At 42.4% G+C, this 27,358-nt stretch overlaps 1 protein-coding gene across 4 annotated transcripts in view; it reads right to left on the bottom strand.

Annotated features, from left to right (window-relative positions):
- The window catches only part of TTBK2 (tau tubulin kinase 2), a 210,364-nt gene that overhangs the window by 45,134 nt on the left and 137,872 nt on the right, over nt 1-27,358 (bottom strand). For all 4 annotated transcript variants that reach the window (XM_073348604.1, XM_073348603.1, XM_073348602.1 and 1 more), the window contains 6 exons: nt 21,599-21,664; nt 20,067-20,159; nt 18,913-19,038; nt 4,563-4,720; nt 3,938-4,154; nt 1,400-1,611 (listed from right to left, as the gene is read on the bottom strand). In XM_073348604.1, coding sequence (XP_073204705.1) covers nt 1,400-1,611; nt 3,938-4,154; nt 4,563-4,720; nt 18,913-19,038; nt 20,067-20,159; nt 21,599-21,664 — 872 coding nt within the window. The remainder of the gene's footprint in view (nt 1-1,399; nt 1,612-3,937; nt 4,155-4,562; nt 4,721-18,912; nt 19,039-20,066; nt 20,160-21,598; nt 21,665-27,358) is intronic.

Raw genomic sequence — 27,358 nt, 5'->3', positions numbered from 1 at the left:
TTCCCTTTTGGTACGAATGAAAAAAGGAGATTAGGAGACCGAGGGTGACATGAGAATAACCATGTACCACATCAACTTGTTTTGTTTCATAACTTTGTTATTACTATATAATAAACCAGCCTAAATATACCCTTTCTATCTACCTGCAAGGATTTTCTAACTGCTGCACTTTTGCTTTGTGAGAAACATGAACATTCATCCCGTCTCTCTGCAGCATGGGATGTTCTCTTGTTTTGTAAGAGGTTTACTGAAGAACACTAATGAGTTTTTATTATTCAGGAATGTAAATCTCTGCCTTTGTTGTCCACTGTGAGTGAGGGGGTGTTAAGGAAATGATGAAACTTTAGTTCTATTACTGGTGTGAGATAGTTGCCTTTCTTTGTCCTTAATTAAGTATGACATACAACTCTATGTCTCAGTTTTTGTTTTTACATGACTCACTCTTTGAACCTCTCTCGTTTATCCAAAATACTACTAAATTCTTTTTCCTCTCTGTCTACTCTGATCATGTCTTCCTCTACTCACGTAAGCTCTGCATCAAATTCAAATTCCTTGTTCTCATGTTCAAGGCTCTGCGCAGCTCTACCACTGCCTAGATCTCAACACTCTTCTATTGTTTCCTGATTTAGCTTTCTGCTCTGCCAACACCTCTTCCCTCTAGCCTCCCTGTGTGTTATCCTTCCATAATACTCCCTTCAGTTGGACTAAATTCCCTGATCCTGTACTCACACAACCTCCTTCTCCAACTTCAAATTCTCTCTCAAAATCCTAACAAGCTTTCCTGACAACTTTAGAAATATACAACAACAGTGAAACTAATGACACATGCACTACACAAACAAGTAAACTTATTATTTTATTTTACATAAATCCTGCTCCTTGTACACATTACACCTTACCAGAGGTAATCTATGCCTATATCTAATTTAGTGCTTGATTCTGTAATGCTTATCCAAGTTAAGTTGCACTAACTCCCATGAAGTCACTGACTCCCATGTCCTACTGAAGTCAACAGGACTGTTCATGAAGTGCTAATCGACAGAAGTGTGATAGAAATGGGCCCTTAAACTAAGAATTCCTTGAGGTAAGGACTTTGCCTTTATTTGTCTATAATACACCATGAACTTTGGCTTAGCGTAAACAGTAATAAAAATTCAATAAAAATTTAACTTAAAAATGTAAAATGGGATAGAAGCCAGGGATGTTCCTCAGAGCAAATACTATAAATCCAGTAGACATTACTAGCTATACTTGGCATAAGCATAGCTCAGCAACTCCATTTCTGGTTTTCACTGACCACTGTCCATGGATACAGTACTAGAGAAAAGAAAATACAGTCTAAGCCAACAAGCCCCCAAAAGATCCAAGCATAAATGTGAGATAGAAATTTTCTCTTTACCAGGTCTCAAGAAATTTATCAGTGTCTGGCTTTGATTCCAAGGTCAACCGTTTCTCCAGTTCAAAGCTGTGGATTGAACGTAACTTTCTCATCAGTGGGACATCCCTGTCTGGCTGGGTGGTCTCTGAGCGGACTCGAACTGGAGAACCCAGGCTTGGTGCATTAAGCAGTCCATTCACTGGTCCATGGCTGTTTTCCTCCTCTGTAGAAGCCTGTGCAAATAAAGCACAATAGAAATAAAAATGTAATTTATAGGAGTGCTGAAACAGAGGAAGACACAACAGTGTATGCAGTGCATATAACCCAATGCTTCTATCCTGTAACAAAACAAATTCATACTGAGGATGCTCCTTCAGCAGAAGTTCATGCCATATTTCATGTAGTTTATTTGTGCTCATCAGCTACCAGTTTCCTAAGGCATAAATTTAAATTAGGGATTAATTGCCAGCAACACTGTGGTTTTCATTAAGCCTCAGGACGGAAGGAGTAAATGGAAGAAAACAATACATTTCCCAGACTTTAGATGTATACTGATCCCCACTCCCATTTCTGGAATTCTCATCAATAGCAGGTCGAATCCAGAAGCCTAGGAGCTTCTTCATACCGCTTTACAGTCATAGACTTTTTTTTTTATTGATGAAAGGTTAATCATCATGTTAACTCATCCTTATGCATATCTGAGGCATGCAATACCATTGTTCGCAAAGTCTACAAGGTAGCTTTTTGATGTGGAGCAATGTTTATTAGAAATTAAAATCAGATCTCCAACTGCATCTCACTTTGTAGATCAACTGGGTATGATTCAGTGTTGAAGGAGCACTCTGATCCCCGGTGTAAGCAGATGTAACACCCACTGATATCAATGAAACTTGTATCTGCTTATACCTGAGCTGAATTTGGCCCCAAAAGAGAAAAAGTCCATCTGTCTTCTGCCATTTTAAAAAACTAATACACATTAGCCAGGTACAAGCATAAGTATCACAGCAGTCTGGGCTCCTCCCAACCCATTTTACATATACCTTGAAAAATACACAGCTCTGTCACTAGATAGTATTTCGGCTTAAAGAACACTTCAGTAACATCTTACAGCTACTGATGACATTTTCACATCAGAGGAGCACTGGCTACAATTGTCTGAATATGAATTGTAGTGATTATGAGAGAGAGAGAATAATAGAAGTAATGATAGTGAGAGACCAGGATCACTGTCAGGAGCCAGCTATAATCTAGACAAGCACTGAGCAAGTTTCCCTTCCATGAATTAGTCTATCTACCTCAATGTTGACCCTTAGTAATTCTACTTTTCCAGTAATGGGATTCTACTCAACACAAACTGAGGGATATGTTACATTATGAAGACAAGCATGCAATATTGACGAAATGGAGAATACCAATCATATTTATTTTGTTGACTGGAGAGTTAGTTCTGATCTATTTTGATATCTTCACTCTTAATTACTACCATGGAAAGTGACTAGGAAACAAAATCATCTTTGAACCCAATATGAATCATGGCCTTTAGAAGTGAAAAGAGCACTGACCCATTGAAGCATGTAGCTCTCTGCTTTGGAAAACCATTCTCTCTGGTCAAACTGCAGAATATTTCAAGTGCCAAGTGAGCATTTGCTCTCCTATTACTCATCATGCCACATTATCATGTTCCTGATGATGCCAGGAAATTGCTGAAAGAGATTGTCAAGGTTCCTTCCCCACTCTGAACTCTAGGGTACAGATGTGGGGACCTCCATGAAAGACCCCCTAAGCTTATTCTTACCAGCTTAGGTTAAAAACTTCCCCAACGTACAAACTTTGCCTTGTCCTTGAACCGTATGCTGCCACCACCAAGCGTTTTAAATAAGAACAGAGAAAGAGCCCACTTGGAGACGTCTTCTCCCAAAATATCCCCCCAAGCCCTACACCCCCTTCCTGGGGAAGGCTTGATAGGAATCCTCACCAATTTGTACAGGTGAACACAGACCCAAACCCTTGGATCTTAAGAACAATGAAAAAGCAATCAGGTTCTTAAAAGAAGAATTTTAAATAAAGAAAAGGTAAAAGAATCACCTCTGTAAAATCAGGATGGTAAATACCTTACAGGGTAATCCGATTGAAAAGATAGAGAATCCCTCTAGGCAAAACCTTAAGTTACAAAAAGACCCAAAAACAGGAATATACATTCCATCCAGCACAGCTTATTTTATCAGCCATTAAACAAAAGGAAATCCTACGCATGTTCTAGCTTACTAATTTAACAAGAGTTGTAAGGCTGCATTCCTGATCTGTTCCTGGCAAAAGCATCACACACACAGACAGAACCCTTTGTTCCCCCCCACACCTCCAGATATGAAAGTATCTTGTCCCCTCATTGGTTATTTTGGGTCAGGTGCCAGCGAGGTTACCTTAGCTTCTTAACCCTTGACAGGTGAAACGGTTTTGCCTCTGGCCAGGAGGGATTTTATAGCACTGTATACAGAAAGGTGGTTACCCTTCCCTTTATATTTATGACAGAGGTTTTTCCCATTGCAGCTCTATAAATACCTTACAGATCCCCAGCTTTATTTTGTTTCTGTTGGCATCCATCTCCTCCCAGACATCTTTTTCCTGAGGACGTTGATGCCCGGGGGACCCAGGCAGTTTCTCTGGTGAGACTCCAACAGGAATACCATTCTCCCCATCACTGAGCTGCTCATCTGGAAACACCTCATCCGTGTTCTCTCGCAGCAAATCTCCTGGGATAGGTGTGGCATTGGCTATTCTACAAAGGAAGAAGTGAAAAATAAAGCAGTTATTTGCAAGTGGTCCTCGTAAGTGATGATTTAAAGCCCAGAGAAGGCAACGGAAGTCTTTCATTGAGTTCAATGTGCTAGGGATCAGGCCTTAGGTTCTTAACATAGGCTTTAGCAAAAGGTTGACTGCAGAATGGGAATCTAATAAAGTGATTTCCTAACCCAGACATGTATCAACATTCGTAACTGCTGTATATTTAGGACAGCAGCACTTTTTTTTTTTCCTGAGGAGAGGCTCAATAGTGACCAAAGGGAGACCTAGTATCCTGCAATACCCTATTAGTTAACACCCTGGAGAAACAGATGTAACAGATGACTTTCCCTTGGTGCTAAGTGGTTGGATTTTTAGGTTAAACATAGGAAATGCTTGAACATACCCAATTGCAGCTGGGGTCAGGCGAGTATGTAACTGAGGAGTTGTTGATGTTGTTGTCGTCGTCAGAGAGCCATCAGTTCCACTCTTCTCCCAATCAAAAGGGTCACTTTCAATGACTCCAGAAGTTTTCATACTGTTGTCAAACACAGACATGAGAAGCTAAAAATAAAGAAAAGAGTTAATTAATTCTTCTTTCTTTGAATAAGAGAAAGATAAAGTACTCCAGACTCAGTTTCCCCTCAAGACTTTTCTAACATCTGGTTCTCCTTTAAGACTTTATCTGACAATTAATTGTTAAAAAGGTAAGGTTTATCAACAGTGCCATATCACCACTGCCCCCATCTGTGGCTCAGAATGGTGCACTATTTATTTTGAAAATTATGAAATAGCTTTTTGTAATGCTTGGGTAGAGCACTTTAAGCATTGCTACCACTTAACTGCTTTCTGTGTTGGTATGTTTTAACCACTGTGGTAAACCCAGGACAAACAGCTACAAAAGGGGGGTAGTAATTAGTCCCAGGGGATTAAAAGGCCCCTCCCTATCCACTGAGGGGAGAGAACCACTGGGCAATAAGGTTCAGCTGGAAAAGGGGTTGCTAAGGAAGCAATTAGGTTTAGCTGACTCCAACTACTTGGGACCTTTTTAAACACTCCCCTGAGTGGTAGGAGGGGGAGAATGAGGGAGTGAGAGGAGCAGGGAAGCTGCCAGTAGGCTGTTTGCAGCAAGACACCAGACCTTCCCAGCAGGGAGGCTGCACTCGCTCCCCAGAAGGGAAGGAAAACAAGCACAAGGGACTGACTGAGGAGAGGAGTAGCAGGACCCTGTGCCACCTATAAGGATTCACCTTGCCCCAAACCTGAGTCTCCAAGGCTAAAAAAGGACTGAGCCTGCTGAGGCGAACAAGGTATTTTGCCACACCATTTATTTAAAAAAATAATAATCCTAAAAGAATTGAAGTACAAAAAATTTCTAACATTCTAACATTACTCATTAAGCAAAGAGAAACTAGGACTACATTATTTATACAGTAGAGTCGCATCATACGCACATTTAACTTACGCGAATTCAACTACAAGCGCTTGGCAAAAAAAAAGAAAAATAACAATAACTCACAGCGGTGGAGTACTGTACAGGAGTCAATGGGAGAGTGTTGGGGGTTGATTTATCGCATCTAGACTATATGCGATAAATCGACCCCCACTGGTTCGATCGCTGACCGCCGATCCAGTGAGCATCTCACTGCGCTGAGTGTGATTCTAGTGTTTAAAGATACGTATTTTTCATACAACATGGCCCCTAAACACAAGCCAACTACTTCATCTGGTGCTCAACCAAATAAACAGTGATCTGTTCCAACGCTGAAGGAAAAACTGGCTGTGTTGGGCTTAAGAAACAGTATGTCAGCCTCCAACGTGGCGCGTAAATACGGCCACATCAAATCTAGCATCTGTGCCATCAAGATTCGAGAGAGAGAAATTCGTCAAGCCGTGGCATCAAGTGCTCCAATAACTGCTAAAGTGACGAGCCAGGTGCGTGATAAGACTTTAGTGAAGACTGAAAAGGCATTAAACTTATGGCTGGAACACATGAACCATAAACATGTGCCTATCGATGGCAACACATTGCGAGAAAAGGCTCTTAACCTCTACGCGCTGTTCAAACCTTCTGCCGAAGAGGGACAGCCTTCTGATGAGAAGAAATTCAAAGCCAGCCAAGGTTGGCTTAATAGTTTAGGAACTGCTTCAACCTCAAAAACGTGCAGACTACTGGGGAAGCTGCATCTGCCAATGAAGAGGCAGCAAAAGACTACCCCGAACCATTAAAGAAAATCATAGAAGAAAAGGGCTATCTTCCAGAACAAGTTTTTAATGCTGACGAGACTGGGCTCTTCTAGAAAAAAAATGCCCAACCACACTTACACTTTGAAATCAGAAAGACAAGCCCCTGGCTTCAAAGCAGCTAAAGACTGTGTGACTGTGTTGTTTTGTGGCAATGCGGCTGGGCATTTAATAAAGCCGGGCTTGCTCTACAGGGCTGCAAAGCCCCGTGCCCTAAAAGGCAAGAACAAAAATCTCCTGCCTGGCAATCAAATAAAAAGGCTTGGGTGACGGCAGCATTATTTCTGGATTGGTTCCACAAGTGTTTCATTCCGGAGGTCAAGCGGTACCTCAAAGAGAAACGACTTGACTTTAAAGTGTTGCTGATCATAGACAATGCTCCTGGACATCCTTAGGCACTCCGGTTTGCGCATAATGACTTTGAAGTTGTCTTTCTCCCTTTTTTATTCGTTCATTCTTCCATCTCTCTCTTTTTGACTATACGCGATTTTCGCCTTACATGCTGACTTTAGAACCTAACCCCCGCGTAAGATGCGACTCCACTGTATTACTCTCATCAAGTATTACATTCTTCATTCTCCTTCAGTTCAAGACAAGACATGCAGTCTTGTGGTTTGTGAAAAAAAGCTATGCTTCTTACAGAAAAAAGAAGAAAAGGAGCACATTGGGAGACCTGTATGGGTAGTGCATAGGAAGCCATCAGTATCTGTGAAGAAGTGTGGTCATCAGGAGTCTCTATAGAGGAGTGTGGGAGTTTCAGTAACCATGGGCTTCTGTGGGAATGGGGAGACACATGAGCATACTAGGAATGTCTAAGGGGCTGCAGAAAAATAAAAAAATAATTTCACCGCACATCTGCATTGCCTAAGGATTAAAATTGACAGAGCTACTATTTCTGTTTAGACAACATATTCCATGGTGCATGAACAACACTGTAATACTCATATGGCATAAGCGTCAACGTAAAAAATCTCACTGCTTTGAGACAGCAAATCAGAAATTATGTCTGGGTTTTTTTTGATAACTGAGACATCTTTGGCAGGTTGAAGTGGAATATATTTTTACAGTGTGTGAGCAAATTACACTGTAAATGGATAAGTTTTTAAAAAGTCCTCATACTAGTACTGCTAACTGTGTTGAAGTCATAGACAATGCAGAATTAAGTAGTAAGAAACAAATGAAGAAAAGAAAGTTTGACAAAAGTTATACCGATTTTAGTTTTATGGAATTTAGTGATGGACGACTGTATTGCATTGTATGCTTATGAATCCTATCAAATGAAGCAATGAAATTTGCAAAATTGAAATGACACCTCACAACAAGGTACCTGGAGTATGAAGATAAACCCAGAGAACTTTCTTCAATGAAAGAAAGAAGAATACAATAGACAGAAAACTCAAATGCCAAACATAACATCAGTTCCAGAAAACGCTTTGAAAGCATCTTTCTTAACAGCGCTTCGGACTGCAAAGAGTAAAAAATCCCATACCACTGGAGAACAACTGAGTCTTCCAGCTGCTGTAGAAATGTGCAAAGTGATGGTAAGTGAAGATGCAAGGAAGAAACTTAAGGCCACACCACAGTTAGAAGGAAAATTGAAGAGTTTTCAAATTATGTAAAATCCCAACTAATTGAAAAGCTATGTACATGTGAATAGTTTGTAATTCAGCTTGATGAGACTACTGATGCTGGTAATACAGCACAATTATTAGTTTTTGTTCGTTTTATCTGGCTGGGGGAAATTTTGGAGGATTTTCTTTTTGTCAGCTGTTAGCATAAGGACAACAGGTCAGGAAATAGTCAAATTATTGGATAAAGCTGAATTGCTGAATTGGGAGAAGTGCATTGCCAGTGCTATTGGCATGGACAGTGCTACCACTATGACAAACAATAGGAATGGCGGTGTAGCAAGAATACGAGTCATAAACCTACAGTTAATTGTAGTACACGATATGTTGCATCACCAGGACCTTGCATTAAAGAAAATGAAACCTGAATTAAATGATGTGCTAAATGCAGCTGTGACAGTTGTGAATTTTGTGAAGTCCTGGCCTTTGAATTCACACCTTTTTGTAAATCTGTGTCTCGAAATGGGTGCAGGACATAACAAATTATTGTTTCATATGGAGTTGTGTTGGCTATCTCACAGCAGAGTGTTGGAAAGAGTTTTTGAGCTTTGCAAACAGCTGCTATTTTTTCTTTCTAGCACAATCCCAAGATTGTCTCAAATTTTTCTGAACCAATATGGATCACAAAGCTTGCATATCTTGCAGACATTTTTAACTTGTTGAATGCGCTGAACCTGTCCACACAAGGGAGCGATAAAACCATACTTGAGGTGAGTGACAAGTGGAGCATTTCAGAAGAAAGTCAAGATTTGGAAAACCAGACAGAGCCATGGAATCTTAGATACATTTCCGCTACTAACAGAATTTCTGGATACTAACAGCATAACAATTGACTGTGTGAGAGACAGGGCTGTTGCTCATCTTTCAATTCTGGCAGAGTACTTCAGTGTTTACTTTAAAAATGTAAACATGGAGGAATATGATTGGGTTCAGGATGCATTCTCAACTTTTAATATGTGATCTTGCCATTTGAGTGGAAAAACAGAACAGGAGCTGCTCAAAAGGAGCCCACACACTGAAAATTAAGTTTCAGGAACTGACATCTTGCCAGTTTTGGCCAACTGTTGCTGTGTAGAACCCAGTTTTAGTTACAGAAGCAATGAAAGTGTTGCTACTACTCCCAACAAAATATGTTATGTAAAGCATTATTGTCTGCCATGACAGCTATGAAGACAAAGTTCAGGTCCCAACTGGAAGTGAAGAATGATTTATGAATTTGCTTGTCAACCATCACACCAAGGATAGATAGAGTGCAGTAAGAAGCAGGCGCACTCATCTCACTGGTATCTGTAAGTACTCGTATGTTCTTTTTTTCAAAGCATTACTAACAGTACGTGTTTACATGACCGCATATACTCTGTCAATCAGTTTCTCAGTTGGGGGTCCAGAATTAATATTGCATTTGAAAAGGGGTCAGTCAACAAAAAAAGTTTAAGAAGCTCTGTCCTATTGCATTGTCCACTGCTTCATTGCTCAGCTAGCAATGCCAGCCTCCACTGCTCATTTCTGCCACAAACAGCTTCTTGCTTTCTTTCATGCTACTCCCTACACATTAAATGTTCTCTGAACTAATCCATAAGGTCATTTCTCTTTCCTCCTTGAAAGCCCTTCTCAAGACTCACTTCTACTGCAGTGCCTATACAATATCAACCAAATAATGATGGGTGAAGACTGACAGACACTAAGAGACAGCTGATATTTATTCTGATTGTTTTAAAAATCCATATATGTGTACACAAACAACTGCACAAATTGAATGTATTTTATGCTGTCCCTCTGCCATTCCTGTCATAAGTTGTTGATATTTTTAGACAAGGCAGGGACTGTGTCAATTTACATCCTTGTTCAGCGCTCTTGAATAATACAAACCCAATCCTGACTGGGACCTCTAGGTACCATCCTAACTTCATAGAATTGGAAGGGACCTCAAGAGGTCATCTCGTCCAGTCCTCTGCACTCAAGGCAGAGCTAAGTATTATTTAGACCATCCCTGACAGGTGTTTGTCCAGCCTGCTCTTAAAAATCCCCAATGATGGAGATTCCACAACCTCCCTAGGCAATTTATTCCAGTGCTTAACCACTCTGAGTTTGGACGTTAGGTTTGACACTTCCTACCTAAACCGCCCATTGCTTCTTGTCCTGTCCTATCCTCAGAGGTTTAGGAGAACAATTTTTCTCTGTCATCCTTGTAACAACCTTTTATGTACTTGAAAACTGTTATCATGTCCCCTCTCAGTCTTCTCTTCTCCAGATTAAACAAACCCAATTTTTTCAGTCTTCCCTCATAGGTCATGTGTAGCAGGGTGGTCACCCTGCTCTGGCCCAGAAAGGGTTAAAACAGCCCTGGGAGAGGGCTACCTGGGGGAGCCAATAGTAAAAGCAGCCCTGGAGAGGGTTGCAGCTGGGAAAAGGGATTAAGAACAGCTGGGGGAAGCTGACTATGTAGCTGACCACAGGTGTGGCTGTCTTAATTAGGGCCCAGAGTGAGATTCCCCCAGCTTCTGGCCCTTATAAGAGGGCTGTGGGCCAGAAGCTGGGGGAATCTCACTCTAGCCCTGGAGTGGGAAGGGCTAGCTGCCTGAGAAGAAGGTACCTGAAGCGGAGCAGTTCTGGGGAAGGGCAAAGGGAGCTGGGAAGCTCCAGCCTGGTAAACCCCCAGGCTGCAGGCCTTGGTAAAGGCCCAGAAAGGTACTGGGGCTGCAGAGGGGCAGCTTGGGAATAGGCAGAGGCAGCTGGTCCTAACCTCTTGCCAGTGATGAGTGGCCATTACACTACAGTCTGCCCCAGTAAGCGGGGGTAAGATGATGACTGGCAGTAGCCACTGAGGCAAGGTGGGTTTAGCGGGTTCCCCAGGGAGGGAAGACCCAGAGTATGGGGGTACTGCTGGGGCAGAACCCCAGGGTAAAGGGCACCGGGGTCCAGGAGAGACACAGGCCTGCAGAGGGCGCTCCAAAGGCTGGAAAGAGCTAATGCCTGAGATGACCAGCAGGAGGTGCCACGCCAGTGAGTCGTCCCTTCGCTACATCATGTTTTCTAGACCTTTAATCATTTTTTTGCTCTTCTCTGGTGGACCTTCTCCAATTTGTCCACATCTTTCCTAAAATGTGGTGCCCAGAACTGGACACAATACCCCAGTTGAAGCCTAATCAACGCGGAGTAGAGTGGAAGAATTACTTCTCGTGTCTTGCTTACAATATTGCTAATACATCCCAGAATGATATTTGCTTTTTTTGCAACAGCATTACACTGCTGACTCATATTTAGCTTATGATCCACTATGACCCCCCCAGATCTCTTTCCGCAGTACTCCTTCCTAGGCAGGCATTTCCCATTTTGTATGTGTGCAACTGATTGTTCCTTCCGAAGTGGAGTACTTTGCATTTGTCCTTATTGAATTTCATGCTATTTACTTCAGACCATTTCTCCAGTTTGTCCAGATCATTTTGAATTTTAATCCTAACTTCCAAAGCACTTGCAACCCCTCCCAGCTTGATATCATCCACAAACTTTATAAGTGTACTCTCTATGCCATTATCTAAATCATTGATGAAGATATTGAACAGAATTGGACCCAGAACCAATCCCTGCAGGACCCCACTCGTTATGCCCTTCATTAAATAGGGGACAAAAAAGGCAATAAAAAGAGGTTATATACATACACGAAAAGCAAGAAAAAGACAAGGGAAATGTAAGTCCACTTAATGGGGAAGGACAGCTAATAATGGGTGACGCCAAGAAGGCTGAGCTGTTTAATGCCTTTTTTGCTTCAGTCTTCACTAAAAAGGTTAACAGCGGCAAAATGCTTCCACAATTAATATTAACAACAAACCGGAATAGGGAAAGAACAGATTAAAGAATATTTAGATAAGTTACATATATTCAAGCTGGCAAGATCTGATGAAGTTCATGCTAGGATAGTTAAGGAACTAGCTGAATCAATCTTGGAACAATTAGCAATTATCTTTGAGAACTCAGGGAGGAAGAATAAGGTCCTACAGGAATGGAGAAGGGCAAATATAGTACCTATCTTTAAAATGGGGAACAAAATTGCACCAGGGAATTATAGATCAGTCCGACACACTTCAATACAAATTATTATACAATCTGTTTGTAAGCACCTAAAGGATAACCGGTAATAGCCAATATGGATTTGTCAAGAACAAATCATGCCAAACCAATCTAATTTCCTTCTCTAACAGGGTTAATATCCTTTAAAAAAAAATCAAAAGCACAACTACAACATGAGGAATAAATGACTAGACAGTAGACTGGTGAAAAGGATCTGCGGGTTATAGCGAATCACAAATTGAATATGAGTCAACAATGTAATGCAGTTGCAAAAATGTCTAATATAATTCTGGAGTGTATTAACAGGAGTGTCAAATGTAAGAAATTGGAGATAATTGTTTCACTGTACTCGGCAGCCATGAGGATTCAGTTGAAATACTGTGTACAGTTTTGGGTATGACCCTTTAAAAAAGATGTGGATAAACTGGAGCGAGTCCAGAGGAGAGCAATATAAATGATCGAACGTTTAAAAATCCTGACCTCTGAGGAAAGGTTAAAAAAACTCAGTATGTTTAGTCTTGAGAAAAGAAGACTGAAGGGGGACCTGATAACAATCTTCAAATATATTAAGAGCTGTTATAAAGAGAATGGTGATCAATTGTCCTCCATGTCCACTAAACAAGAAACAATCAGCTTAATCTGCAGCAATGAAGATTTAGGTTAGATATCAGGAAAAGCTTTCTAACAATAAGGATAGTTAAGTACTGGAACAGGTTACCAAGAGAGTTTGTGGAATGTCTATCAAAGATTTTTAAGAACAAGTTAGGTAAACACCTGTTAGGGACGCTCTAGGTATACTTGTTACTGCCTCAGCATGGGGGGGATGGACTAGGTAACCTCTCGAGATTCCTTCCAGTTCTACATTTCTGTGATTCTATAAATAAATAACAACAAAGAACTATGATACAAATCCACATCCCAAAAAGTACTTTTACAACTGACATGAATTCAGATAATCAAGATGTTGAATGGGCATGGAAAGTACAATACACTCTTACCCCTAAAGGTAGGGCCATCCAGTTCATAGTTATGGCACATGGGCAGGGTGGTGTAGGGAAGCTTGCACTGTAGCTGTAAAAATTCTATGAATAATCAAAGGACAGTATACAGAACTGTCTTGGCTTTACCTTGGAACAGGTAAAATCTATAAATGTATCACTTTAATCTCTTATTGAGTTTCTGTGTCTACAACAGGTTGGGCCATTTAAAGAAAGGTGAGGGTGGTGTACATACAGCAGACCTACACCGAAAGAAAGGAAGAAATGCACTGGCAAAAGGGGAACTTGATATCACTTGATATTTCCAGTTCTTATTTAAAATCCTCGATCTTGATTTATCTGTTAATGTTAGCAAGCCAAGTAATCAATACGAATTTTTTTTAAAAAAAGGAGCGGGCATTCTGCTACGTTGCCTGATCAGCAATCTCGATGGTAGATAGAGGAAGTTGGTTTCCAGCAGAAGAAACAGTTTTACTGCCAATAATAGCTAAAAAGTTGCAGTGAGAAAGAAACATGTTTCCCAGACAAAACTCCACAGATATCAACCTAATGAAAAATGCCAACAGCATTGGTCTCCTAGAGACAGACGCAGCAAAGGTATAAGATAAATATAACAGATAAATTGATAAACACATGCAATAACAGAGCTTCAGTTGCTGCTGTTTTCTGCCTTCTTAGTATAAACAGTGATACATTAGCGGCCATCTACTCAGGTTGGCTTTGATTTGTCTGAATATACTCTCTGAAAACAAGAAAACCAACGCACAATTTGTTGATGTTACACATAAATAGTCTCTACTTTGGAACCGCAGATGTGTGAATGTGGAACAGTATGAAAGAAAATTTTTCCAGAGGAAAGCTAATTAGTTTCACATGCCCAAATGTAATTTAATGGTGATGATGAATATTCTTATCTCTAGTCTTCTGGAAGCTGTAATTCCAGAATTAGTTAATATGATGCACTCATTCAGATTCATTCTCTGCAGTTTACGACTCAGCCAGTACGCAGAATATCATTATCTACAAATCAAACAAGTCTATTTGAAAGGCCAGCAGGAAGGGATTTACTGACTCCTAATTAGATCTTGATAGTTTTCCCCCCATTCTAGATTATGAGAGGAGAAAGTGTGTGGAGGGGGCGGGAAGAAGGGGGCGGTTTCTTCTATTGCCATGGAACAAAAAATGGAAATTTACAACAGAGGACAATTATTGTAGTCACACTTATTGTCCTGCACTTTAAACCTGTGAAGGAACCAGGGACTCAATCCTGCTCCTACTCAGGTCTGTCTCAACCCTGATTGTCCATTTCCATGAACTTTATCACTGACTTTCCCAATTCCAATGGCCACACAACTCTGCTAGTTGTTGTTGACGTACTTACAAAAATGTCACGTTTCGTGCCATGACTTCGAATTCCCTCTGAGGAGGTAACAGCCTATGCCATTCCAGTGTGCAATCCAGACCAGTGAGGAGCTCTCTCACCTTTGCCCTGAAACCTGGGGTGCCTCACAATATTTTGCTGCTGTAGCTCCCAATTTGGGCTCCTCAGAAACAGCCAAACAGCATTCAGGTCACGTCCTAAATGTCTGTGTATAACTGCAGCCTGCCAGAACACTCCGGTTTCCATTAACCTTGGTTATCACTTGCAGGATGACCCCAGCACACTCCCAGTCCCAAATTTCCCCCCCAAAACAGGTGTTCTACACTGTCCAGTCCTGTTCTAGACAGTCCAGATATTTTAGGTCCATTGCCCCTTTCAGAGGACCAATATCCAACAGTTTCCTGCTTTAAATGGAGTTACCTACACAATTTAGTTAAAGCACAACACTGGATTTGTTTTGATTAAAGAATAAAACAAGTTTCTTTAACTACAAAGAGATAGGTTTTAAGTGAGTACAAGTATAAGTAAAAAAATGGCTACAAGCAAAATAAAGATGAAATGCTTCCTAGTACTAAAACTTAATAAAACTTTCAAGTTGAAATCCCTTACCACATTTCCAATAACATTGCTGACCAAATTCTCAGGCCAGGATCTGCTCCCATAGTCCAAAGGCTGCTTCTTTTGTCTTCTTAGGTGAATGAGAGATGGATAGGGACAGATACCTTGGGGTGGTTTTGCCCCTCAATTTTACAGTCCAGTCCCCCTTTGAAATGCATTTTCTTGAGGGTTATCCCTATATAATGTTTATTCCTGCTGTGAGGACGGAGACAAGGAGCCTTGCGGTGAAAGAGGTTTCATGCTGTTGCTTGCTAAGATGCAGATCTGTTTGTTCCTAGCCCCTTTCCTTGACAAAGAATGGCCACTTGATAGGTGATTGCCCTCCAACTGACACCTGGCTAGAGGCGTCAGCTTGTCCTTAGTCTCTGAGAAACTGATTTACCCAAACTTTTCTGATAAACACATTTCAGACCTAATTTCAGCATATGTTTATAACTTTACATATATTTTTACTATATATATTTCATCATGAAATTATTGACCAGTGGGTTACAGGGTTGCCAACTTTCTACTCACACAACACCAAACACCCCTGCCCTGCCCCTTCTCCAAGGCCCCACCCCCTGCTCATTCCACCCACCCACCCCACTCACTCGCTCTCCCCACCCTCACTCATTCATTCATTTTCACCAGGCTGGCTCAGGGGATTGCGGTGCGGGAGGAGGTGAAGGCTCTGGCTGTGGTGGGGCCAGGAATGAAAGGCTTGGAGTGCAGGAGGGGGCTCCGGGCTGAGGGTGGAGCTGAGGGGTTCAGAGTATGGGAAGGGGCTACAGTCTGAGGCAGGGAGTTGGGGTGTGGGAGGGGGTACGGGTTCCGGGGTGGGGCCAGAAATGAGGGATTTAGGGTTCAGGAGGGGGTTCTGGGCTGGGGAAGGGGTTTGGGGTGTGGGGGGAGTGAGGGCTCCAGCTGGGAGTGTGGGCTCTGGTGTGGAGCCGGGAATGAGGGATTTGGGGTGCAGGAGGGAACGCCAGGCTGGAGCTGAGAGGTTCGGAGGGGGCTCTGGGCTGGGGCAGGGGGTTGGGCTGTGGGGGGGTGAGGGCTCTGGCTGGGGGTGCAGACTCTGGGCTGGGGATGAGCCGTTTGGGATAAGGGATGGTTCTCAGGGCTCGGATTGAGGGGGTTGGAGGACAATCAAGGCTGGGGTAGGGGGTTGGGGCTCGGGAGGGGGTCAGGAGTGCAGATTCTGAGCAGAGCTTAGCTCAAGCAGCTCCCAGAGCAGTGGCATGTCCCCCCTCCGGCTCCTATGCAGAGGAGCAGCCAGGCAGGTTTGCGTGCTGTCCCACCTGCAGGCGCCGCTCCCACAGCTCCCATTGACCATGGTTCCTGGCCAATGGGAGCTGCAGAGCTGAAGTTTGGGGCAGGAGCAGCGTGCAGAGCCCCCTGGCTGTCCCTATGCATAGGAGCCAGAGGAGGGACATGCCACTGCTTCCTGGAGCCGCACCAAGCCACAGCAAGCAGGGAGCTTGCCTTAGCTCCATTGCGCTGATGACCGGATTTTTAACAGCCTGACCCGTGCCGCCAGGGTCCCTTTTTGACCGGGCGTTCTGGTAAAAAAACCGGACACCTAGCAATCCTAGTGGGTTATTATTTTTCAAATGATACCTCACAAGGGATATTTTGTACAAAGATTATTAAAATAGTGTGTAGGGTGTGGATGCAGGGGTTCACTCCGTCATATATCCCAACTGTTTTTTAACTATGTCTTCCAATTCCATGGTCAACTATCTAACATCGCATCTCATTGAGGATCACAGTTATTTCGTATTTCTGGCAAGAGTTGTTCAAGCTCCTTGTGATGGGGTGACTAATACACACACACACCCTGCAAGTTTTAATGCAGGCCAGATGAGCCAATTAACCCATTAGGCGCCTGATTAAGCAGGCTCAGCTGGACAGGAATAGGCAGGGCCTATGAAGCCAAGGGGCTGAAAGGAGAAGAGGTGGCTGGGAAAAGGCAGACACTCCTAGGAGAAAGGGAGGAGTGAGCTGGAACTGCAGTCACTCCCCAGGAAGAGGGAGGAGGCTTTGGGAACTCGTAGGTCCAGGAAGAAAAGGGCAACCAGTGGTAGGAAGAAGCCCCAGGATAGAGCAGTGAGGGCAGAGAGAGAAGGCCAAGGCTGCTGAGCTGAGAGTCTCTGGTCTGGGACCTGGAGAAGAGGGCGGGTCCGGGTTCCCCTACCAGTCACTGGGCAAGTAGCACAGAGGAAGTGAGCAAGAGTACTGCCTATGACTACTGAGGGGTTAATCTTCCCCAGAAGGGGGGAACATGGATAATAACACAGCCAGAGGGCTGAGCCATGAAGAAGACATTATGGTTCCTGAGGCTGCGAGAGGAGCTGCAGGTGGACAGAGTGATGGTGTGCAAATAGCGGACGGGAGCATTGGCCTCAAGCTAATCCCCAGAGTACCAGAAGGAGGCGCCAGTCCAGCAGTGAGTGGTGCACCCCATGACACTCCTGAATGTGGATCTACATGTCTCCTCATCTTATCACTCCAAGATTGATGGACAGATGGAATGAGTGAACCAAATTCTTGAGCAATACTTCTGTTGCTTTATCAGTTACCACCAGAATGACTGGGTTTCGTTTCTCTCTCTTGCCAAATTAGTGTACAATAACTCCAACCACAGATCAACCCACCAGCGTCCTTTCTACACCAACTACAGTTTCCTCCACCTGTCCATGCCACAAGTCTCCCACATACTTGCAGCATCCAATGTATCTGAACACCTGCACTGCATCCAGGAGGAGTTCAAAGCCCACTATGACAAAGTTCCTCCTCTACCTTGGTGGGTCTTGCGCTTATTGGCGGATTTGCTCGCCTTGGAGCTTCATGACAGCCCTCAGCTTGGCCGTTTTTCTGAACCCACAGTCCAGGTCGACTCCTCCTGTGTCTGACAAGGAGTTGGGAGGTTTGGGGGGAACCTGGGCCCGCCCTCTACTCCAGGTTCCAGCCCAGGGCCCTGTGGAATGCAACTATCTAGAGTACCTTCTGAAACAGCTGTGCAACAGCTACAACTCCCTGGGCTACTTCCCCATGGCCTCCTCCCAACACCTTCTTTATCCTCACCATAGGACCTTCCTCCTGGTGTCTGATAATGCTTGTACTCCTCAGTCCTCCAACAGTATGCATTCTCACTCTCAGCTCCTAGCACCTCTTGCTCCCAGCTCCTTACACGCGCACCACAAACTGAAGTGAGCTCCTTTTTAAACCCAGGTGCCCTGATTAGCCTGCCTTAATTGATTCTAGCAGCTTCTTGATTGGCTGCAGGTGTTCTAATCAGCCTGTCTGTCTTAATTGTCCCCAGAAGGTTCCTGATTGTTCTGGAACCTTCCCTGTTACCTTACTGAGGGAAAAGGGACCTACTTAACCTGGGGCTAATATATCTGCCTTCTATTACTCTCCTGTAGCCATCCGGCCCGACACTGTCACACTACCTAGAATTGGCCAAAAGAGATTACAAATGGTTTGCATACCTCTGTTTGCAGGGAACCCCTCACATCACAGTTGTAGATAAAATATGGCTCTCAACACAGCACCATGGCTCTACCACACCTTCACAAAAGCTAGATTACTGATACAGTGGCCCATTGCAGGTCATCCAGCAGATCAACACTGTAGCCTTCAAACTATCTTAGCATCAAACTACCAAACTTCACAAAAGTACCTTATGGCCATTAAAATAGCTCTACAGTGGGACAGTCCATAATCATTATCGTTATGGATACAGGATCAGATCAAAGGAAGGATAATTTTGATAAAATAAGGCAAAACAAGATTATTTAAAAATGAGAAATACAAAAAAGTAAAAAGCCTTACCTGGTAATCAGGTTTTGTACAGTAATCTAAATTGGAGATGTGATCTAGAAAGATGTTGAATTCTTGGGGGAGATGTTTCAACATGAGCCTGTGGTCATATCTCTCTTTTATGGAGCCCACTTGCTCCTAGGAACAGTTAGCACACAAAGCATTAGCATACCACCATTCCCAACTGCAGAATATTCACACCATACATCACAGGCATTAAATGCAATATTTTTGGTCAGAGTTGAAGGGTGTTTGAAAAGGAGATTAATCCTTTAGGTTATAGCAGGACCAGAGATCCTGCCACTGTCCTTAGCACCAATGTAAAACGTCCTTTAAAACCTCCTACTCAATACTTAAATGCTAGTCTAATTCTCTCTCTCTCTCTCTCTCTCTGTGTTTTCTTGCTGTTTGACACCACTGATTATAACTGGGCATTATAACTCTACTAGAATTATAGATAGGGATTAAAAAGTTCTATTACGTCATCTACTTCAGTTCACTTCTGATACACAATTACTCCTCAGAGTAGACTTTTTTTAGTATTTTTATTCAGTCCAATATCAGTTAATCTGTGGTTTCCAAAGTCAGAAGAATAAGAGCAGTCCTTTGTATGGCCCATCTTCATCTACCAACATAGCTAAGTTAATCAGAAAGTGCTTTTGATTATGCTATACATTCAAAATAGGGAGACACAAGTAGTGGACACAAGCCATCAGAGGTTTCTTTTTCTTTGCTTACCTCCCATAAGACATCTGCCTAACAGCATGACCACAGATCTACTGGGCTAACTTTGTCTAACAGCAAATACTGAATGTCTATTTCCAAGATGAAATGTCAAACTTTGTACAGAAGGTTTGTAAAGGCAAAAAGCACTGGTTTCAAAATAGGGCCATGAATTAATGTATGTACATTTATATTTGCCCTCTATAATGAATCTGTAAAAACTGTAAACTCTGTCTAAATTCCCTTGCAAACTAAGACTATTTGTAACACTCCACAACACTTTATGCCATGACATTTGCACTGTGACGTGAGGGGGAGGAAATAACTAGAAACTGCTGCAAAATGTAACATTAGAATTTTATGAACCAATGATTCTTGAGAAGATTTTTCATGAAGGCGTTTATGTGCAATGCCCATCTAAGATCCTTATTTCTAGATTTTACCTTGTCTTTTATTTTTCTCCAAGGCAGCTGTCCGACCACAAACTCTACCAACATGTAAAACAGGGACCAGAGGTCATCATGCCTTCCCATTTCCTGTGAAAAAGAAGAGGGATGGAATTTTATTACTCCTCAGAACTGCTGTACTTTACCTTACTACTATGCAATCAGAGCTAGTGGGCTTTGCTGGATCCTGTATTACTCTAGAGCAGGAGTGGGCAAACTTCGGCCCGCAGGCTGCATCCGACCCGCCAGCTGTTTTAATTAGAACCTTGAGCTCCTGCTGAGGAGTTGGGTCTGGGGCTTGCCCCACTCCAGGCTCCAGCTGGGGAGCAGGGTCGGGAGCCACTCCACGTGGCTTCCAGAAGCAGCAGCATGTCCCCCTTCTGGTTCCTATGCATAGGGGCAGTCAGGGGCCTCCGCTCCGCATGCTGCCCCCACCCCAAGAGCTGTCCCTGCAGATCTCATTGGCCGGGAACTGCAGCCAATGGGAGCTGCAGGGGCGGTGCCTGTGGATGGGGCAGCGCGCAGCAGAGCCGCCTGGCCACACTTCCGCATAGAAGCTGGAGGGGGGACATGCCACTGCTTCCGGGAACCACTTGAGGTAAGCGCCGCCCGGAGCCTGCACCCCTGAGACACCCCCCACTCCTCACTCCCTGCCCCAGCCTTCATCCCCCTCCTACACCCCAAACCCTCATCCCCAGTCTCACCCCAGAGTCCTCACCCCACCCCTGCCCCTGCCCCATCCCGGAGCCCCTTCCTGCACCCTGAACTCCTCATGTCTGGACCTACCCTGGAGCCCACACCCCCAGCCACAGCTCTCATCCCCTCCTGCACCCCAACCCCAATTTCATAAGCATTCATGGCCCGCCATACAATTTCCATACCCAGATGTGGTCCTCGGGCCAAAAAGTTTGCCCACCCCTGTTCTAGAGACTTCAACTATTGTATATTCCCAATAAAACTGATTAGAAGAAAAATTGCAAAACAGACCCCTATAATACTGCAAGTAGGAAAACACTCTCTCCTTTTTCATCTCTTCAGATGGAAGAATAAAAAGCACAGAAAAAAATAGAAGAGGAAGCATGTTAAAATATGATTACAGGGATGTACATCATTTTACTGTGAAGTGAAATATCATCACACTGGCAATAGTAGTTTGTCCAAAATTCTCTAATATGCTGAGATCATGATGATCAGTGGAATATACTGTAAATATAATATGTTATCACCTGATAATTTCATCTTCCCTGTTCTATTCTTCTGTGGTATTATTAAAACAGTGATGGTAATAATTAAAACTATTATGATTTCTGCAACCAGAACACCATTATGAAGATAAGACATTCAGTTATCTACAGTAACGTAAAAGTGACCTATTCTTTCCTAAATATTTCCCACAGTCTAACATCTTTCTATATAATAATGACAGAGGGACACAGAAAATGAAGCAAGATTTATACTATATACACAATTGACAGTGTTTTTAATTACTAGAAAACTCAGACAGGTGGGATGTAAGCACAGATACTCACTCTGTTTCTGTGAGCATTGACTGATGCATAGCGTACTGTTCCTCGAAAACCCGCAACAGCTCGTGGCTATCAGAGAAGTAGACACAAAAATCAAAGATTTTTCAGTACCAAAGAAGATAAACCACCTGATAACACACAACAACATGTAAAACCTACTACAGCACAGAGAATGGAGCAACGGCAAATGTCATTTAGATCTTCTGTCTGCTTTCGGTTTCCCACATTGCTGGTACAATATTACTGCAAGAGATTCAATGGGGGCTCAAATGGACATGACAAGATGGTGTGCAGCATATCCACACATGGGTTAGCTCTAGGGAAAAGCTATCCTCTACCTAGGTTAGCTTTTGTTTTAAAGAGTGTCAAATCCTCAAAGAGAGGCCTCTTAGGAAAGATGCATGGTGGGTTTACTAATATCTTTCACCACTGAGTCTTGGTTCTAAATCTCAGGAAGTCTGAAGTTTAAACTATGAAAGGAACAGAAGTGTACAAGTATCTTTGAAAAATCTCAAGATACTGCTAGGTCTCAGCTATCTTACATCAGAGAACAGCTAGGGACAATTAGGCATTTGTTAAAATTATTTTTATCATCACAATTACTTTTCAGATCAAGAGGTCAATGATTTGAGAAATTCCAAGAGAGGGAGAACCCGTATAAAAGTCTCAAAGCTGTGGGCTGAGAAATAAATAGCATGTACTGAGCACCTCATTGGGCTAACAAAAGGCAAAATATAGCTGAAGAAAGAAATGCATTTGCTGCATCCCATGTTGTAGAATGCCAGTCAGCACAATACCAAAGCAACCTCTTTCCCTAAAAGCACCTTCTTTGGCAGCTTCCTGGTCCCTACTAACTCTCCACAGAACAGGGCTACACTTTTATAGGAACTTTTTCCAGTGTGCCTTTCTGATGCTGGTCCTTTAAACTTGGCAGAACCAAGCAACCGTTGCCCTAAAGTGGCCACCCTTGGCACTGTAACTGGCAGCATCTCTCTCTCCATCTTCTAGCTGGTGAATACCTGCCTTTCTTTCTCACTGCTGAGAAGATAGCACATTCTCACAGATCAAACTGAACTTTTAGAGCCACAGAACAGATACCTATAGAATAGTAATGACTTCCTGAAGTCTCTTGTTCCCAATAAAACATTATAGGAGCAGTGTAATTAAATATTTATTTTGTAATATTTTAATCTTCATGTTTATGGTACAAAATAAAATAAGTATTATATTACATTGTCAGAAATAGACATCCTACTCATTTTAGCCACTCAACTCACCTCACCTCACCTCACATAGACACAAAAAAAACCCCTGCCTGAACTGCTAAATGTTATTTCTGTCTTTGCCTTTTTCCTGAACTTAAGATTTTCAAAAGTAATTTCTTCTTTTTGTTTCCTCTAAAAATTAATGCAAGAGACTTGTATAACCTACACCAGTTCTCACTTGATCTGAGAATGAGTGAGGGTGAACTCTACTTGCCTGGGGGCCCATGCAAGTTTTTAGATTTTTCAAAAATAATATGATGAAAAGTTTCTATTCATACGCATTTGGAGACCACCACAATATAAAATTATGATTGTAATCAGGAAAAGATTTTTTTTTTCAGATTACCCAACGTGGCTATCATTCGTTCATGTCCACCAATGTGAGCAACATTGGGAGCCCTCATATCGGCAGGCCAGCAACTGCTGTCATTGTTTTTAACATCACATTGATTAGATCTGCTCTCAAGTAGGATTCCATATCAGCGTTTTTTTAAAAAAATGCCAACAGTAGCCAGTGGCCCATCTAAGCAATAGTGGAGCTGAACCAGGGTTAGTAAAGGTGGGAAATCTTTTGCAAAAATTTTTAAGTGTAGACAGGGTCTTTGAGTTTACTGTAAATAGACTGGGTTTTTTGCACTCTCACAAACAGCCTTTAAATGACACTTGGAAGTAATTTTGTGATTAGGTCTGCTAGAGAATTTAGTTTAAATTTCAGCTTAATTAGCTTTACAGTGTAAACCATCTTATAGTTTTTTATAATGAATCTTTAACTGTTTAACCAAAGGTACAAGTATAAAACCCCTAGAATCATCATAGAATATCAGGGTTGGAAGGGACCTCAGGAGGTCATCTAGTCCAATCCCCTGCTCAAAGCAGGACCAATCCCCAATATTTGCCCCATATCCCTAAATGGCCCCCTCAAGGATTGAACTCGCAACCCTGGGTTTAGCAGGCCAAAGCTCAAACCACTGAGCTATCCCTCTCCCCGGGAAAGGAAGCGTGGTCCAGTGATTACGGAGGGTACTATTAGCCTGACTCTTCCATTGATTCCCTGCATCACCTTGGGCAAATCACTTTACTTCTCTGTGCTTTGGTTTAACTTTTCTGTCAAATGGGAATAATAATCTTTAACAACCTCTCACAAAAGTGGTGGAGTATAGCTAATCTTTGTGGGTCCAAATCCTGTAGTCCCAGCATTGACCTATTGAATCCCATTAACTTCAAAGGGTGTTCTGTCTGCACAAGAACTGTGGGATCAGTTCCTGCATATCCTTGGATCAAAGGCACTATGTAAGTGCAAATTGTCATGAATTATGATCATACACGAGGTTTCCTTCAAGCAACTCCACATAGTTGATATGGATCCCCTCTATCAGGCCAGTGGGTCCTCAGGATTGCTGAAGTCCAGAGTACAGCTTACTTATGTTTGAGTCTTATATGTCCCTTGCTACCACATACAGGAGGTATCAGGATTTAGCCCCTTCTATCAAGTCTTTATAACAGATATGCCAGTGGTTGCATGTTATGCATACTCTTCTTCATCTAACACCCAGCTAGAACTCTCTGAGAGCTGGTATGTCATTGGGCTTAGATTTTACCCTGAGTAGGAGGGCCACAGAATTTCATGCTGCAGAAATTCCATGCTATAGTGTAAATTTAGGTAGGGTCTTTCTGTAAGATTTCAAGAGAATCTCAGCTCCCATTTTAAAAAGATGGGTTTTTAGCCCAGCAGTCCTAATCAGTCCTGAATCAGTCATCCAAGAGACCTTCTTATCTTACAGCTGTTTCTAAGACTGCTATAATTTAGGTAAATTTCCACAAGAATGTAAATAGACTGAATGGTAGCACTTTTTTGCAGGATGTTGCTATACATCATAGCCCTAAAACGCCAACACATCAGTGTCCTTAGTATGAGCAAAGATGCAACCTATAAATCCCAACAGCGCAGGAACCCAGAAGATGAAATCCAATGCACTACTCTGGTTAGAACCTAAGAGCACAGCTGCACCGCTGTAAGCTCTCTAATGTAGCTGCTCTAAGCTGACAGGAGAGAGCTCTCCCATTGGTTTAACTACTCAAACCCCCACATCTGCGGGACAAGCTCTCTTGCTGACATAGCGCTGTCCATACTGGCGCTTATGTCAGTGTAACTTATTTCAGAGTAGCAGCCATGTTAGTCTGTATTCGCAAAAAGAAAAGGAGTACTTGTGGCACCTTAGAGACTAACAAATTTATTTGAGCATAAGCTTTCATGAGCTACAGCTCACTTCATCAGATGATGCATTGATTGCATGCATCCGATGAAGCGAGCTGTAGCTCACAAAAGCTTATGCTCAAATAAATTTGTTAGTGTAACTTATGTCGCTCGGGGGTGACTTATTCACCCCCCTAAGCAACGTAAGTTATGTCAACGTAAGATGTAGTGTAGACATAGCTTAAATGAGGTCAGGAACATATTTACTTTTACCAAGTGAAATATTTCTCTTTTCATGAAGACAATGAAATAAACATGGTGACTGGAATGGACAGGGACCCATCTTCTTAGAGTAATGACCTTGATTTCCACGAGATAACTAGCACACACCAAATCATTTCCCATTTGTTTGACTTCGGGCAAGGAGACTGAACACAAAACAGTTCCTTTAGAGTTTTGATGCAAATTTTAAAGTGCAATCTTCTCCACCGACTATTGAATCCATTGGGCTGTTCTATCTAAGATCTACACCAGGACAAAAGTCTTTTTTATCAGGTCATATAAAGCAGGTAACTTCTCACTATGCCAGCTGCTTAACGTTAAAACACCTATTTTAATTATACTCTAAGTTGCATCACTCACAAAACTATTGATGGTTTTGGAGGTAGTTAGCTGAGCCAGTTCAAAATGGGATTTACTGCCCTCTGGACTTTTACTAAGCTTCTGAAACTGCTGTATCAGAATTCTTGATGCATATCAAAAAGCTTCATGTAATAAAAGATAAGTTCTCAAACTATCCACTTTACTGGAGCTTTCAAACAAAACCCCCTCTACCACCAACTGTGAAGCTTTTTTGTTTATAGATCCCCAAAATGGATGCGTTCAATATTGGCTCATCTACCAGCAACTCAGGATTCTCCTTCTGTAAAGGACATAGATTATTATGCAGCCACGATAAAATGACTAGTTAATTTTTTTTAAAACTGGTACTACCAAATTAAGGCATAGACAATACTTCAGAATGCTTACAGGGTGCCAAAAAGGATTGGGTTCCCAGAAGCAGGATCCACAATTTTATCTACCAGATTCAATCTCTAAGAAATCTCCTTCAGCAGCAGCTGAGCTTTCTGAAAACAACCTAATGTCCCCCATTGAGAGTGAAAGCTTGAAAGGCTGTCTATCTGGAGCCATTAAAGAAGGTGACCTACAAGAGCTATTAAGAGAACCATCTGGGTTTATAGCTTCTTTGACATGAATAATTCTCTGGAGTGCATTTGTAATTACAGAAGGGAATGCATACATTTGGGTATATCCGTGAATTCCACTGAAAATCTTCATTAAAATGGATTACATCTGTGTCTCTTTCCATAAGAGGAGAGACTTTTATGAGACCTCATCAATGCATGGCTGCTTCTTCACTTGGGACTTTGCAGCTTGTATCTATCTAGATTGTAATTCTAGAGCATCTAGCACCATAATATACAAGTATCATTTACAATAAAAATTTCTCAGAGATATTCCTAGCATATTTGATAATGGGCTCTGCTCTTCATCTCACCCAGGTTTAGCAGCTTTACTTACTGTGTTTTTGTTTTATATTGCTGCTGCTGTTGTAATTTCTTGCCTTCGGTTATTGTAACAAAGCTTTTGCAAAGAGATGAGTCCTTCATCTTTCTGTGAAAACTGTCACACTTGAGCTCAGTCTGATTTGGTCCCATAAACTACTACAGTCAAACTCTTTTGATGAACAATAGTTTACTCCTAACTTTTGAGAACTTTACACTGGGCATTGTCAGTTACATTCTCCCAAGGGAGCGACTCTCTAAGTATTTCATGAATGGAGGAGGTGATTTTGAATGTAGCTGGGCTTCAACCCAATTAAGGCTTTAAAGATTAAGACCAGAAACTTAAATTGGCACAAGAAGCAAAGTGAAAGAGGAGTGTATGGCCCATTTGAGCAATGCATTCTCTGCAGTTTTTCCTGCTAAGCAATGAAAGCCAATGTTTGTAAGGCCCATGCTGTGGCTATTAGTATGATGTAATCCCCATCTTGTTTGATCTTGTACAAGACCTTGGGCAGAAACAGAACTTGAGGGAAAGCATACAGCAGGCCTTTTGGAAAATTCAGGAGGAAAGCATCTGGCACTGACCCTGGGCTGTGACCCGCCAAGGAACACAAAAAAAACCAAACATTTCTTGTTTTCTTTCACTGAGAACAGGTCCCCTCGGGAATACTCCACAACTGGAAAATGGTGATGGACACATGCGGATGATGGGATCATTCATGGTGGCCTGCAGACAATC

The sequence above is a fragment of the Lepidochelys kempii genome, chromosome 6 (genome assembly GCF_965140265.1).
Source record: "Lepidochelys kempii isolate rLepKem1 chromosome 6, rLepKem1.hap2, whole genome shotgun sequence".
Lineage (NCBI taxonomy): Eukaryota > Metazoa > Chordata > Testudines > Cheloniidae > Lepidochelys > Lepidochelys kempii.
The sequence above is the reverse complement of the archived record's forward strand: the minus strand, read 5'-3'. Positions and strand labels throughout refer to the sequence as shown.